The sequence below is a fragment of the Rhododendron vialii genome, chromosome 11a, assembly GCF_030253575.1.
Source record: "Rhododendron vialii isolate Sample 1 chromosome 11a, ASM3025357v1".
NCBI lineage: Eukaryota > Viridiplantae > Streptophyta > Magnoliopsida > Ericales > Ericaceae > Rhododendron > Rhododendron vialii.
Window position 1 is genome coordinate 4,225,765 of NC_080567.1, and position 15,704 is coordinate 4,241,468.

The 15,704-nt window shown below is 38.7% G+C and overlaps 1 protein-coding gene and 1 non-coding gene across 10 annotated transcripts in view; one reads left to right on the top strand and one right to left on the bottom strand.

Annotated features, from left to right (window-relative positions):
• Positions 1-15,199, bottom strand: part of LOC131308164 (myosin-15) — a 64,533-nt gene extending 49,334 nt beyond the window's left edge. For all 9 annotated transcript variants that reach the window (XM_058334994.1, XM_058334993.1, XM_058334990.1 and 6 more), the window contains exons 1-8: positions 14,815-15,199; positions 11,713-11,856; positions 10,389-10,534; positions 10,156-10,312; positions 8,403-8,461; positions 7,331-7,487; positions 5,204-5,353; positions 4,956-5,092 (exon numbers count right to left, since the gene is read on the bottom strand). In XM_058334994.1, coding sequence (XP_058190977.1) covers positions 4,956-5,092; positions 5,204-5,353; positions 7,331-7,487; positions 8,403-8,461; positions 10,156-10,312; positions 10,389-10,534; positions 11,713-11,856; positions 14,815-14,934 — 1,070 coding nt within the window. In that variant the 5' untranslated portion in view covers positions 14,935-15,199. The remainder of the gene's footprint in view (positions 1-4,955; positions 5,093-5,203; positions 5,354-7,330; positions 7,488-8,402; positions 8,462-10,155; positions 10,313-10,388; positions 10,535-11,712; positions 11,857-14,814) is intronic.
• Positions 19-126, top strand: LOC131309048 (small nucleolar RNA snoR100). The gene has a single exon (XR_009194722.1). It is a non-coding gene; the product is annotated as a small nucleolar RNA snoR100 (small nucleolar RNA).
• Positions 15,200-15,704: the final 505 nt, after the last annotated feature.

The following is a 15,704-nucleotide window of genomic DNA, read 5'->3' on the forward strand; positions in this document are numbered from 1 at the left end:
ACCGATGCTCTGGACTATCAATGAAGGAAGCATGGTAATGTGCACGTAAATTGATTTGGGTCTCTAGGCCTACCTTCTCTGAAGCCATTTGGCTTTGATTTGGGGGCATAGTTTTACAACAAAACGTCCTTGTAGCTCATCGGTTCTTGGAGGTTTAGGGGGGCCACTGTTTTAGTGGTATTCTAAGAGCAGCCACTTTGTGTATATATTGCCAAAGGTTAGGTCTGTCTCCAATCATCCCCGCCCATACCCCCAATGATTGGGGACTAGATGGGTTATGTTATGTTGTTATTGTTGTTGTGCTGATAAAAATTTTATACTTTTTCAGAGTTTTTTTCTTTCCAACAAAACTCAATTGGAGATGTGCCGACGTGGGTCAACACGATAAAGTAAATGCGTCAGCACAGCACAACACGGCACGATTAAAAAATGGCACGGGTACGGCACAGCATGACATGATTAAGTAAACAGGTCGGCACAGCACGATAAAGTAAATGGGTCAGCACAGCACAACATGAAGCACGGTTGGCAAGGAACTAAACGGATCGGGTTGGCACAGCAGCACAGCACAGCCTGTTTGACACCTCTAAGTTGGGAACTATAGGCCCATATCCTACTGCAACACCATTTACAAGTGCATTGCCAAGATCTTGGCTAAGAGGCTTCAGGTAGCTCTTACCTCTCTTATAGATCCTACTCAATCAGGCTTTGTTAACGGGAGGAGAATTGCTGATAATATATTTCTTACTAAAGAGTTGATGAGGGGTTATCATCAAAATTCCCCCTTCCCCAATTGTGCTATGAAAGTGGATATAATGAAAGCTCATGATAATGTCAGATGGGGTTTCTATGGGATGTTCTTGACATCCATGAATTTCCATCCTCAAATGTTTCAATAGCTTAGAGCTATTGTGACCACAGCCAATTACTCTCTTAGCATTAATGCGGATGTCAACAGCTATATCCCCGGCAAAAAGGGTTTGAGGCAAGGTGATCTCTTGTCCTCTTAGCTCTTCGTTATTGTCATGGAGGTATTAACTTGTATCCTCAGAGAAAAATCCTTGCTTCCAAGCTTTCACTTCCATTGGAAGTGTGGTTAATTAACCTTTGTTTTGCTAATGATCTCATGGTTTTCTGCAGAGGGGAGCTCAATTCAATTAAACACATCCATGACGCTTTGGCTGAATTTGAATCCCTCTCTAGGTTGTCTCCAAGTCCTGGGAAAAGTAATATCTTCTTTTCTGGAGTGCAACCTAGCGTCAAGTTGGCAATTTTGGATGTTCTTGGTTTTTAGGAAGGCACCCTTCCTGTGAGGTATCTGGGTCTCTCTCCTTTCAACCAAGCTAAAATACACTGACTTGCGCCCCTAGTGGATAGAATTACTACCAAGACCAAATCATGGACCAATAGGTACCTTTCATATGCTGGCAGAATCCAGCTTATTAAATCCATCTTGTTCTCCATGCAACCCTACTCGTGACTCCTCCCTATTCATTCTTCCCAAAAAGGTGATCAAGTGGAGTCCATTCTTAGAGCATTCTTCCAGTCTGGGCCTGACATCAAGAGATCTGGAGCTAAGGTCTCTTGGGATCATCCCTGCTCTCCTGCTCTCCAAAAAATGAAGGTGGGCTTCGTTTCAAGTCCATTCAGCCATGCAATAAAGCTGTTGTGGCCACGCATATTTGGTTCCTCATTTCCGAAGGGAAACAGTCAATGGGTTAAATCTGTCTTACTCAAAAAGAGGAATTTCTAGAGTCTTAAGATGTCTAGTAATCCCTCATGGGTGTGGAGGAAAATGCTCAATCTTAGGCCTCTTGTTCGCCCTCACATCAAGTACCACATTGGTAATGGTCTCTCCATCTCTCTGTGGTATGACAATTGGCATCCTCTTGGTCCACTGGTTGAGAGGTTTGGTTCTAGAATAATGTATGATTATGGCCTTCCTCGTGACACTATGGTCTCTTCCATTCTTTGTGACAATCAATGGGCTTTTCTAGTCACCCAAACATTTGATCTTAATGAGGTGAGGAATTCACTTCCCCCATTGTTGGCTCTAATTGGGGAAAATGATGATTGTTGCAGGTGTGTTACACGGTCTTGGGTAGAACTCAACCCCAAAAGCTAGCTTTTGAAGTGAGGGTGCCCTCACGCTTATATTCTTCATATTACTTTGATACCCAAGTGATGTGAGACTTCACTTCACACCCTCCCACACGCCCAACGTGCTCACTCGGCAGCATTTGCCGCGTGCAGGCCAAAGACATGCACCCTACCCATTCTTGGCATACCCGGCTCTGATACCATGTTACAAAGTCTTGGGTAGAACTCAACTCCAAAAGCTAGCTTTTGAAGTGAGAGTGCCCTGAGTAGAACTCAACCCCAAAAGCTAGCTTTTGAAGTGAGGGTGCCCTAACGCTTATATTCTTCATTTTACTTTGGTACCCAAACGATGTGGAACTTCGCTTAACAGTCCCTTACCCCTGATGGAAAGTTATCTATCTCATCCCTATGGGAAAATTTGAGAACCCAATACCCAAAAATAACTTGGAGCCATATTGTTTGGTTTCCTGCTCACATTCCTAAATGTAGTGTGGTTACTTGGCTTGCTATCCAGCATAGGCTCTCCACAGAGGACAAGTTGGTCCTGTTTGGCATTAAGTCCTCTTCTTCTTCTTGTCTTTGTGGTGGTAGTGAAAGCCATGACCACTTGTTCTTTAACTGTCCATTCTCCAGTCAGATTTGGGACAGTATCTCCACCAAACTTAATGTCCCATGGGCCCCTCAATCATGGACCAATTGGGTTGTCCTTTTATCCTCTTTTAGGGGCATATCACTAAGGGTAATAACTATCAAGTTAGCATTCACAGTAACTCACATATCACATTTGGATTGAGAGGAATAGTAGGAAATTCCAAAACAAAAGCTGCCCTGCCTCCATTGTTGCTCACAAGATTTGCTCTAAAGTGAGGCTAAGATTATTGTCTCTTCCCAAGCTTCCACAAGGGGCTTAGGCCAGTTGGTTTAAGTCACAAGGGAATTTGTTGTCTAGATAGCTAGTTATGCTGATAATGTAGTTCACATGGGATTTGGTTTTCTTTTAGTTTTGTTTTGTCTTTTTTTTTTCTTTTGTGGTTTTTCTTTTAGTTTTGCGGTGTGGCTTCCTTTACCTTTAGTTACTTGCTTCCTTTTCAGGTGTTTAGCATTTGTTGAACATCTGCTTGCCTCAGCCCTTGGTCTTTTGACACTGGTAGTCCAAGTGGAGTGTTTTGGCCCACTGCAGTTAATGGGATGGTGTGCTATTACTCCTATGCGCTGCTATTACTCCTATTCTAGCAGGTATATATCTTAATCATTTGTGACTACAAGGTGTGGCAGCCATTCAAGATCTGTGTGCCTTGTATATCGTGTGCATTCCCAATGAGCTGTGTACTTGTGCCTCAACTTTTTTGGGAGAGGAGGTAATAACTAGTGGGGGAATAATGTGACAACAAGTGGAAGGAGTTGTGGAACCTGAGTCTATTGCATGAAGAGGAAAGAAAGGAGGAGAGTCTTTTGAGGGTGTTGTGGTGTGAGCATATACCTGCAATAGGCTTTATCACTTTCCCTCTTTCATCTCTTTATGTTATATTTAAATGGTATCTTCATTTGTGAATGCTGTTGAGGGAGATATAAGTTGATTAGTACAAATTGGCTTGGGATACTTTTGGTAATATTATCTGCTTTTGAGCTCACTGTGTTCGACATCCCCACTATGCTACTGTCATCGTTGATTCGGTTCCATCTTGAGGGACTTGAACCATTCCATTTTGGTGAACTATTATTGTTATCTGTGCTTTGAAGACCTGGTACATTGTGGTGTTGGTGTATTGTGGTTGTTTACGGTATGAGGTTGTTTACTGCAATACGTTGACCTCTAGAGTTGTTAGAGCTTCATAGGCTGGGGTGCATCATAATCATTCGAAGGAAATATCACATAAATCACCAGACATCATATCACCCTAGTTTAAGGCATGCCTAGTGACAATGGCTAATAACATTCTCCATAAGAAGTGCCTATTCGGGTATCTATAATGGCATAATGCCATAATCAAAAATGGATAACGAAAAGTTGTCACATCAGCTTTTGATTATCCATTTAAGAGATTGGTAAGATTAGCAATGTAGAGATCCACAATGGCAAAATCAAAATTGTGCCACATCACCTTTTCAAACTACAAAAAACTATAAAACTAGGAACATAGAAAATAGTTTTTCTAAAAATTGTTTAAAACTAATAAAAACTATTTATCAGAAATAGAAAAAAAAAGTTCAAAAAAAGCAGTTTTTGTGTAACTACAGTTTTTGAAAAAATAGTCTTTATATAAGAAAAGGTTTTGAAAAAGAAAAGTTTTTTTTTGTATACTGCGATACGGTTTTCAAAAGTTGTTAAAAAAACAGTTTTTTGGGAAAAAAACAGTTTTTTGGGAAAAAATTTGTTTTTAGTTTACTTTTTAAAAAACTGTTTTTTAGTAAAATATTTTTTTGTAAACATTGTTGAGAGAGAGAGAGAATGTTTTTGCGTAATGATGGTTGTATTTGATTGAGAATATGTGGGGTTCATTAAATTTGGTTATTGACAAAAGGTTGCTAGTTTTGGTTATCCAAAGCCCAAAATTTGATTATTTCTAGGGAGGTTATTAAGTTTGATTATACCATTGTGATCCATATTTTGCACAAACATTGTTAACTTTAGAAACCTATTACTTTTGACTATGCCATTGTGGATACCCTTAGCAGTAAAATCTAACCTCAAACAATTGTAAACAATAACAAAATCTGTGCACGCGTATAAATAAATCATAAAGGTTGCAGAGAGCTTGAAGCATTGATTTCGATACTATAAAAAAATCAGATTCCATAATTAGATATGTCAAGTTAAGAATGAAACCGTTTCATAGCTCTCTCAAGTTACCTACATAAAAAGATTAGCAGCCATCTCCATATGAAAGCTAGATTTCTGGTCCTTTATAACTGATGAGTCATGCTCTTGGCCAGGAGAAAAATCTATGTTCCCCAAATGTAGAATGCCAGCCAAGATGCGAAATATGGCTTCCTGATAAAAGGAGAGCAGATGTAAAAAGAAAAAAAACAAAAACAGCATGCTACACGCTTGAGGAAACTGAAAGCTACAAGATTGCTAAGCCTTCTGAAAAAAGTTAAAAACCTGTTCGCCATGGCTAATGCCAACAATGTCCATTGCCCTTATTGTCTTCATGTACTCCTCTGCACTGTTTACTCCTTCCAACTCATAAGTCTTACTTTGATTTAAATAGTGGAAATGGCTGGGGTGGCCTAACTTGTACTTCTCTGCATCCTATGCCCATGAAGACAGAAAATCAGAAGTTTAAACGTCAAGCATACACAAGAAGTACTGTAGGATGGTTCTGAATCATCTCAGTAACCGGAAAACCCCACATGATGACAAGTAGGGCTGCTCAAAAAATCCGGCGAACCGTGAAACCGGTCCGAACCAATCTGTACGTTTTGGATTGGATCCGTGGATTAAATGGTCCGGACACGGATTCAAAATTTACAAAACCATGAGATACGGATCGGTCCAAGGACTCTCATTTAGAAACCGTGGATTAACCAAACCGGACTATATTTATATATTTTATATAAATATGTAAAAAAAAATTACCTATTGTTACAAATATTTTTAACTATTTAAGTATTTAACCTTAATGTGATAAAGTGTTTCAATATAAAACCTAAGGGGGTAAAGTGTGACTTTTTTAAATGGGAAAAAAACGTGTTATACATATAAATAGTGTACTCTTAAAGTCGACTAAACCAATAAACCAATTTTGTTTTACCTCAAATACTCGTAAACATAACTTCGATTTCCAGTTTTTGTATTAAGTCCAGGATTAAACATATCCACAAACAGTAAGATGTGTAATATAATATTAGAGATGCTGAAACTTAATTCCACAAAAAAAAATTGTGGTAATCCGTTGATAAAACCGGAACCAATCTGTGACTCAAGGATTGGATTGGAACAGAACCGTAGGACTTTAGGTCCGGACACCGATTGCATTTTCCAAGAACTGTGACTCGCGGTTCAGTCCTCGGATTCCTAGGAATCCGATCCGAATCGTGCGCAGCCCTAATGACAAGGACCCACAAATCCTCTAAAGTCCACCCCTATCAAAAATGGGCAACGAATTCATCTCCTATCAAAAGACACTAGAACCCACACTCGCAGAAGCCAAAGCTTACCTTTTGCATTCTGAATTTCAGATATACAAGGAAAAGCAATTCCGAAGTTCGAAGGTGAAAAAATAAAACAGAAATAAATTAAAGCTTGTGGCTCATCAAGATATTATATTTTATGCAAGTCTCAGTGCTTCCATGAGAGTGTAGAGTGCAGGCGACATAATTAACAAGTTTCCCCATAACTGCCGCCTCATTTTGACCGATCACCCTTGCAAGCCCAATGGGCAAGAAATCTTGACTTCAAACATGTGCCTCATAGACAATATATTAAAAAAATTCCCATGCATGTTGTCCAAACCCTTCTCATTTCTGAAACCAAAATTGCAGTCCAGGACCATCTAAAAAAAAGAAAGGAATCTGCAGTGGCTGTTGTTGGTCATGCGACTAAGTATAACCACCCTCTTTATATATTTTTTTGATAAGTATAACCACCCTCTTTATATGATATGAGTGATGAGGAAGAGACGCCTTTAGCCATTCTCTTTTCTTCTTCTGCCACAATATTTCTCATACTACAATAGTTTACTCCTTTCTTGCCTAATTCTCCAAGTTAAAGCAACACTCTCTAGGATATAGGGAGCTATTAGACTTCAAGCACTGCCAGATTGTGCCAAGAACAATTCTAATGGACAGTTTAGAGTACATTTATAAAAAAAGTGGAACGCACAAAATAATTTTCCTTCAAAAAAATGATCATATACCTTTTATGTGCAAAAAAATACGTCCATACTTTTCATTTTGGTAGCAATAAAAAAAGATTCTTCTAAGTACTGGAACCTAGCACTATTAAACTAATAGTTTTCCCTAGCGGAAACTAATGGAATTTAACGGCAAGGTGTACATTGATACTTGACTGAAAATGTGAGGGCTTGAAAAGTGGAATTGGAAGGGTAGGGGGCAAGTGACACCGAGTGTAAAGTGCACGGGTGCAACATTTACTTTACCCAAGTAATTTCTCATATGAAAATCAGGACAAGTATAATCATTTGAGTATCAAAATGATTAGTTCTGGAAAGAGATAATGTCAGAAAAAAAATAATAGAGGTAACGTTCGAGAGGGAAAAGAGATTACCCCTCCAGATGCACACAGTTGATAAAAGCAGTGATAATTCCTCTCGCCATCAGTTATCTGAACTACACGGGATCGTTCAAGCAGATAAGTTCTAATTGCCGCACCCGATATTTTCCCAATTGCATCAAACTGGATCTCGACAAACTTGCCAAAACGACTACAAAAACAGTTGTTAGAATTAATTTATCGAGCATTATCATCTTCGATGAATCTTATTATTCTCGATTCAGTTTGATTCTAGATATACAAATAAGGATTCAATTCATGACATGTTAGGTTTCTCAACTCTTCAAGTTACATGGTCTAGATGTCCAAATGCAAAACCTTAAGATATGTATAGAGTTTTTCCTTAACACAATGGCTATAAAACAAAAGCAAAAAACAGAAACATTCCCTAGTTCAATCCAGATGCGACAGACTGAATTGGGAAGACTAAGTCAAGCAATGGAGTGAGTCAGTAGATACTCCCTCCGTCAGTTTTTGTAGGTCTATGGTGTTATATAAATTCAAAAAAGAAGGGCAAGGCGGCACGTTTCAAATTTTGCTCTTTGACTTTTTAAAGTGGGAATTCTTTATCAGACAACCAAAAGTGAAATCATGTGTTTCTGGTGATCTGCTATTGGTGCTGAGGTATCTCTAATGCTGGATTGGGTTTTGTGTTGATGACTAATCAAAGGATGTCTATGGGGATGCTATTTGCTGTCACGATGTGGTCCAGAGTGGATTGTTCGAGGCATATTTCAGTGCTTTGCTTATAACATATGTATATTGCCATGTTTTGGTTGGTATCTTGCCAACTTGTACTCTTTTGGCTTAGTTTTTCAAGGTTCTCGGATTGGGTGCCAGCATAGTCGGGATGTGATCCTAGGGTCTTCATACCTTGCCTTCTAGTTCTTGTATCTCTTCTCCTTATTAATGAAATTCTTCTATGCTGATCAAAATAATAATAATGCATGACAGAGGGAGTGGCATGTGATCCTAAGACAGTCAGAGAGAAGGGCAATTGCAAAGGTTTGTGAGAGAACTCAGAGAAGTAACACTAGAACTGTCTTCGAGAATAACATTAACCCACCTTGAATTGTCATTTCTAACAGTTCTTGCATTGCCAAATGCCTCCAAAAGTGGATTCGACTGAATCATAACAGACCAATATTAGCAATGCAAACAGTTGAATATAAGCAGCAGAGCAAGAAGCAACAAATATCCTTACACAAATTACTAGAGCTAGCAAATGGGCGGGTTTGGGCGGGTTGAAATGGGTCATGGGTTGAATATGGGTGGGTCGAATATGGGTCAATAGGGGGCGGGTTGAGATGGACCAGGTCGAATATGGGTCAAGTCATACCCAAACCTACCCAACCCGTTTACTTTTTTTTAATGTAATTTAGTGAGGGTTTTTTTGGGCAATTTTAGTACATTTTCTGGGGTCAGAGTATCAATTTATTGTTGTAGTCGTTGAGTTTAATCGGATGAGGAATGGAAATTAAATAGTGTCAATTCAATCTATTTGTTGTGCAGTTACAATTCTTTTTCTTTTGAATCCGTAAAAGGTTGACATTTTCAAACTGGTACAATTGTGTTCGGAGCCGTTCGAGGCATGCGGATATATGTGCATCGAGCGGTTCAAACACAACGGTTGTGTTTGGTTAGGAGTTTAGTTTAATTTAGTTTTGGTAGTGGGTGGAGAGAGAAATAGAGTAATGATTGAAGATACGGGTAATGATTGGAGAGAGATAGAGAGAGATGAGAAAGTAATAATTGGAAAAATAGGATAATGATTGGAGAAAGAAATAGAGTAATGATTGAAAACAAAACTAAAACTAAACGGTAAACCGAACAAAGCCAACATTGTCCGGAGTTGCGTTTGTAAAGTTTTTTCCCTTGCTAATTTTGGTTCGAACACAGCATTGTCCGGAGTTGTGTTTTGAAGTTGTGTGTTTGTAAAGTGTTGTCCCCTTAAATGCTGATGACCCCGACACTTACATGCTCCACTGAACTGAAATATGTGGTCTCAACCAATTTGAAAGAAAGGGAGGAGAGAGAGAATTGGCAGGTGAGGAGAGAGAAAGAGAGGAGAGAGAGGGTCAGGGAGGAAATCGGAAAGAGAGAAGGATAGGGGAGGGCAAGATGGGTGTGGAGAGAAATGGGTGGGATGGTAACTAATTGAAAAGCCCCGGTAGAAGAATGGATGAGTTTTTTTAAGTTGGACCCATTTTCAACCCATCTAAACCCATAAATTCAGTGGGTTTATTAAGTTGGCCCAATTAGAACCCATATTTAAATATGGGTGGGTTTGGGCTAATTATAAATGGATGGGTTTTGGTGAAACCATATTACTAGACCCAAACCACCTCTACAAATTACAGATAAAACCAAGTCAATTAATCTGTTTGTGCAAATTGATGAACATACTTAGTAGAGATAATTAGTACTCCCTCCGTCCCATTTTGTTGTTCCCTTGTTCCATTTTGCGATGTCCCAAAATGTAATTCCTTTTCGAAAAGTCAAACAAAAAAGTGTTTAAATTTCCAAAACTAACCCTCATAATTGTATACAAATAAATTTAAAAGTGGGAATTAAAGGACAATAATGGAAATCAAAACCAACTTTTTGAGGACACATGCATTCATTGCAATGCATGTCCCCTTACAAAATTGGAACTCCCTAAAGGGACCAACAAAACAAAATGGGACGGAGGGAGTACAAAAGAAGCAGGCTTAATTGCTTCACTTACATACGCCCAATACCAAGCAGAAACCTGTATTCTATTCTAACGCAAATGCACACAACTGAAAAATAAATAATTGATCAACTTGCAATCTTACTTCAAGGACTTGTTGTTCAACAGTTCTGTCGTCACCAGCAGCACGGCCACCAACAAAAGTAAGATACTGCATAATCAATTTGGTTGTCTCAGTCTTTCCAGCCCCACTTTCTCCACTAACCAAAATAGACTGGCTTCTGGCCTCCTTCATCATTGCCCTGCACACAAACACAGACTAAACCATTTACTGAATGTATATCCTCACTTCGACACAATCAAGGAACGTTTACAAACCTGTAAGATGCATCAGCCACAGCAAAAACATGTGGGCTTAGCTCACCAAAAGGAGCTCCCTTATACTGCTCCATCATGTGCGCATTATAAAGATGTGGAAGCCTTGTGAAAGGGTTAACAGCAATCAAGATGCTTCCCGTGTACGTCTGTCAAAGATGTAGAACAGCCAACATGTAAAGATCAGCTTAAAGGAACAGCAGACAGTAAACAAAGCACAGAAATCTGAAATTCAAGGTCTGAGGAAAATCAAAATCCCATGATAAAACTAGGAGATAGGACATATTTACATTTATGGCAGCTGACCGAAAGATTATATATTTACAACGGTGACTGATATCAGTGTCCAGCTAGTTGAAGCTAATGGTGGATAGTGATAACTAATACTCCTACTATAAATAAAACAAAAAATTACCAAATAAACACTTGCCACTGTTGATGGGGTATTAAATCTAAGTGAAATTGGTGGCCCAATTCTCGCGAGTCTGTCGACATTGGAAGATAGCCCAACCAGTGTGCTTGTGGTTGGATGACGACATCTCTGGGCCCAACTAAAGATTTTAATAGATTTGTTTATTCTGTATTTATCTGGCTAGAAATTTATTTAGAGTCTTATCTTGCTAGGACTTTGTCTTGAGTATCACTATCTACGGAGAACCGCCACTCCTAGAGGTCGCCGTATCCATGTCCGACGTGCGGGGACACGGCAAAAAACCTAGATACATGCCACGTTGCAGTGTTCTAAAAGTCGCTGCACGCTAATTGGGTAAAAAGGGGTGCCTAGCGCCTAGAGGCCGGCTAACATTTGTCAATTTGTCAATAAGGCATTAGATAGGAGCCCTAACCTGAATATGAAGTGATTATAATAAAGATATGCATAACTAAAAAAAGTCCAACAAATATTGCCGGGTCCCTTTTCTGAGAATTGCCATGTCCCATGTACGTGTTTGTATCCGTGTCCGTGTCTGTGCCCGTGCTACGTAGGGAGGAAGGGTAGATATATAATCTTATACATCTATTTTTTGAAGTCCAATGATAATTAACTCTCATCACTTATGCCAACAAGAACAAGCATGATAGTCAACTAACATTAGTTCAATCCTGTCAAATTCAAGTAGTTATCCTAGAAGATCATTTAGTCTGATCGCTTTGGGCGTTATTAATTGTTAAACTTAACACATATATCACGAGATGCCAGAATTACTAAGCAATAACACATCGTTCAACGACAAAGTCACAACTCAAAAGGTAAAATGCCAAATTAGTAAAACCCAGTAGCATCATAATGCAAGTCCAAGCACAAAAGATATATTAACAATTCACTTACATATATTTCATTAAGAGTGTATCTCCTCTCCAAGTTGTCAAGAACTCCTGGTTCATTGAGATAAGTCAATTTCGTCATGTCATCAACTCCACCATGGTCCGCATCTTCGTCCCTCGAAAATAACTTCACAGGAAGTGTTACAACCTACACACAGTTTATAAAAACCATCGTATTGTTAAGTACTTGAGTATGGACCCAAGATCACTACTAACCAAGTTACTAGCTTAGCCGAACCAAGTCAGCATCATTCAATTGTTCGGCAGTTAATATGGTAATTTGTTTTATTTGTTAAAGCAGTTAGTTAGTTTGCATTTTACCAAGGTTAGTTATGAGTAAGGGGAGAGAGTGGTGAGGATGTGCCCCAATCAATTGTCCTTCTAACCTTTTCTCACATACACTACAATATATAATCGCTAAAAGGTTTGATGTTTTTCCAAATACCCAAAGTACCTACGCCCTCATGTTGTATATCATTCTTGAAGTATCTTCCATTTCATGTGTCCCCCCATCATCGCATAACTCCCATTTTGAAGTGAACAAAATTTGAAGCTGGCCAAACTATGCTTTACTCAATTCCCATGTTGTTTACCTGTAGACTTAGAACTATAACAGGAAAACATAGGACAAAAACAAAAACCAAAAAAAAAACACACTACATTCCATCCCACTTCCTGAATTGTCCATATCCAATCAATTTTCAATCTTGAACACATATTCCCTATTGCGCCACTATTACCTTTGCCGGCAATTTAGGCTCCATTCCCGAAATTGCATTTTTGGGTTCTGAATCTAATTGGCAGACGGATAGCGCCCCTCACTCTACCATGAGAATAAAGAAAGACAGCATTTCGTCTTTTTATCTCTGCGAACTTTGACTCTGAACCAAAAGGATGAAAGAGCGAGCCCCTTTTTGAAGGATCCTTCAGAGTTTAGACTAAATATGCGATCACCATTTCACGTATCGCTAACAGAAAAAGAGCTTACTTTACTATCAAGTGCCTCGATGGAAGTGTTAGTTTAACTTTTTGGAATAGGTTTCCACATTTCATGGCATTTCCAAGAACCTATCTGCTATAACCATTTGTGTTTTTCTTTAAAAATGAAAAACTAATCGCTTTAAATGACGCATTGGAGGTTTTACAGCAGGGAGAGGTTGGTACAAGTTTATTTCATTCTTATTTGAACTCAGAGTTGCAAATTACAATGTCTTCACATCTTACTCTTACCCTTACTTTCGACTGTCAGCTTCAAAACAAATTATTTTATTACTTTTTGTTTTCCAAAATGGTTTTCAATCATTTTTCCTCCTTGAAATCTTTTATTTTATCAAAGGTTGCATGGCTCTTCAAGAAATGGAAAGATCTTATTTTTCACAAGAGCACATGGAACAAGTGAATCTATTTTTTTTACTTTACAGTTCCACACATTTGTCATGAGACTTGGAAATTGGAAGTACTAAATTCATTTAACTTATTTGAAATCTTACTTTTGAACAAAGAATCAATCAAGTTGCTTTCCAAAGTTCACAATTGTAACACTTTGTGTATAAATAAGACTAAACTATACCATTATGAACAATACTTGTTGTGGCCCCGGAAATGGGGCTCGGACCATTCCCAAGCCAGGTACCACCGGACGTGCCCGCATCAGCCCATTGGGTTTACACGGAGCGCAGCTCCGTCCAGCGTTCTGATGTCTCGGAATCCTGTTGTTATATCGCTCGGTTACACGAATGGATCCTTGATGTCCGAACGAAATGGAAATAAGGACTTATCCTCGTGCACCCGAGCCCCCGGGCCATGTATGTCATCATGACACACGTGGATCATCATTATGGCCAGCTCAGGCCATGTGCTGCGTAACCACCTTCTCCGGTGCGTCATTTGTGACTTCACCTGAGGCGGTTACCCAAGCATATCCTCCACGCGCTTACTTGGGGACTAAGACAAGCGAGGCCTATAAAGGGGAAGGGACAACAACCTAAAGAGGTACGCTATTTCACCCTAACCCTAGACTTACCTTCTCCTTCCTAGATCTAACTTAATCGTCGGAGGGTCACTGGGCTGCCACTAGCCCTAGGGTCCGTTTGAATAGTGTGAAAGTGATAGAAAATGCAAGAAAGATAAACTAATGACACTTTTGTGGTGTTTGATTAGCATGAAAATACAAGAAAGTGTAAGAAAGTGAATTTTCTTGTACAACTCATTAAAGCATGAGTACATAGCTTCTACTTTCTTGCAAAGCAAGGAAATTTTATTTTCTTGTGAGAGTTGCCACATTTTATGACACTTCCCATTATGTCCATAACTAGTTTTCCTTTTATAGAATGATCCATAATATATTAGAAGGGTAAGGTAGTAAATATATTTTTTCCCTACAAGATTGTTACAAAACTTTTCATTTTAACCAAACACATGTAAGAAAATAATTTTTTCACTTTCTTTTCTTTTACTTTACTTTACTTTCTCTCATTTTCACTTTCCTACACAAATTTCTTTCTGATCAAACGGACCCCTAGTGACTTGTCACAGGTGAGCCGGAGGCCGAGCGGAGCTGCACGGACGGAACCAGAAGACGATTCTAAACCTACGATCCAAAAACCTAACTCCACGATACTAAACTACAGTATTATTTAACAATAATCGAATTGCCCGCATTGCATGTCCGATCCGGCTTCTAACATGGAGTAAAGTCTCTCCCTAGAAGAAGCAATTGTTCTTCTAATTCCGCCTTTACAATTCAGCTCCATAAAATTTTAAATCTTTTGGTTTGATTTTAGAACTATTTCACACAGGGAGGGACAAAGGGGAAGCGTGTGAGTGGCAACCGCATGCTAAAAAATTCAAAACCCTACTATTATAGAACAATTCTTTCTAATTTTGCATCAAGTTGTATAAGTTTTTGGAAGGTAGTACTATTTGCCACCCAAAAACTAAGCAGCAAAGTACAATCAGCAACTCCACATAGCATTCGTCTTCTTAGAAACGAAACAGAAGAAAAAGGAAAACAAATAGTAATAGTAGTAGTACTTGCTAGAAAAAGTGGCGACCTGAAGATGAGAGGGAAATGAATGAATACATTCATTAATTATTAATGTAATACCTTGTTCCCAGAAGAAGTGGCGACCTGAACTTGGTCCCCGACAAAATCGACGACTTCAGCAGCAACCCAAGCCAAGTCTCTATCTTCCACCCAAACCTTGGAGCCCTTACGGAGACTCATCTTCTTCCCCTAAACCCTAGAAATTGAATTGAATTCAAACAAACTACGCTTCTTCTTAAAACTACACCTTCTAGTGCATTGAATTTGCGAAAGCCCTAGAAGCAGTAATAGTAGGGACAGAGGCAGAAAGCAAGGGGGGGAAAAAAAGAAGCATTTCTTGCGTCCGGCAGACTGGCTTATAAACATCCCTCTGATGGGGGAATTCGACTGACTGACTTCCCGCCCTAACCAAATTTATTATTGGGACATAGGGAAATGGAACACGAAAACAGTCAAATACAGCAGCAGCAGTAGTATATTAGTAGTACTAAGTTTTTTCCTTCCGTTTAGGCGAAAACCTTGTATCGTATTCAACACGTCGGCTACAGGTAACAACTACACATGTACGAGTCTCTGTCTGTGATCTGTTTTGTGTATCTGTCCATAGACGAAAATACTAAGTCGGATAATCAAACAAAAAAGTTTATAAGGTTAGCAACATTTGTTTAAAAAGAGCTCACATTAGAATAACCAAACTTAGAAACATCTTAGCAACTCATCCCTTGGATAATCAAAACTACCAATCTTTTGTTAATAATCAAATTTAATTGTCTTCACATTTTCTCAATCAAGTACACCCTCATTATACAAAAACTTTCTTTCTTTCATTTTCAACATGTTTATAACAAAAATAATTTTAAAAACAATTTTTATTTTTTTGCAAAACTAGTTTTTTACACGTTTTTTTATTAAAACTGTTTTTCCCCAAAAAAATTTAAACAGTTTTTTTA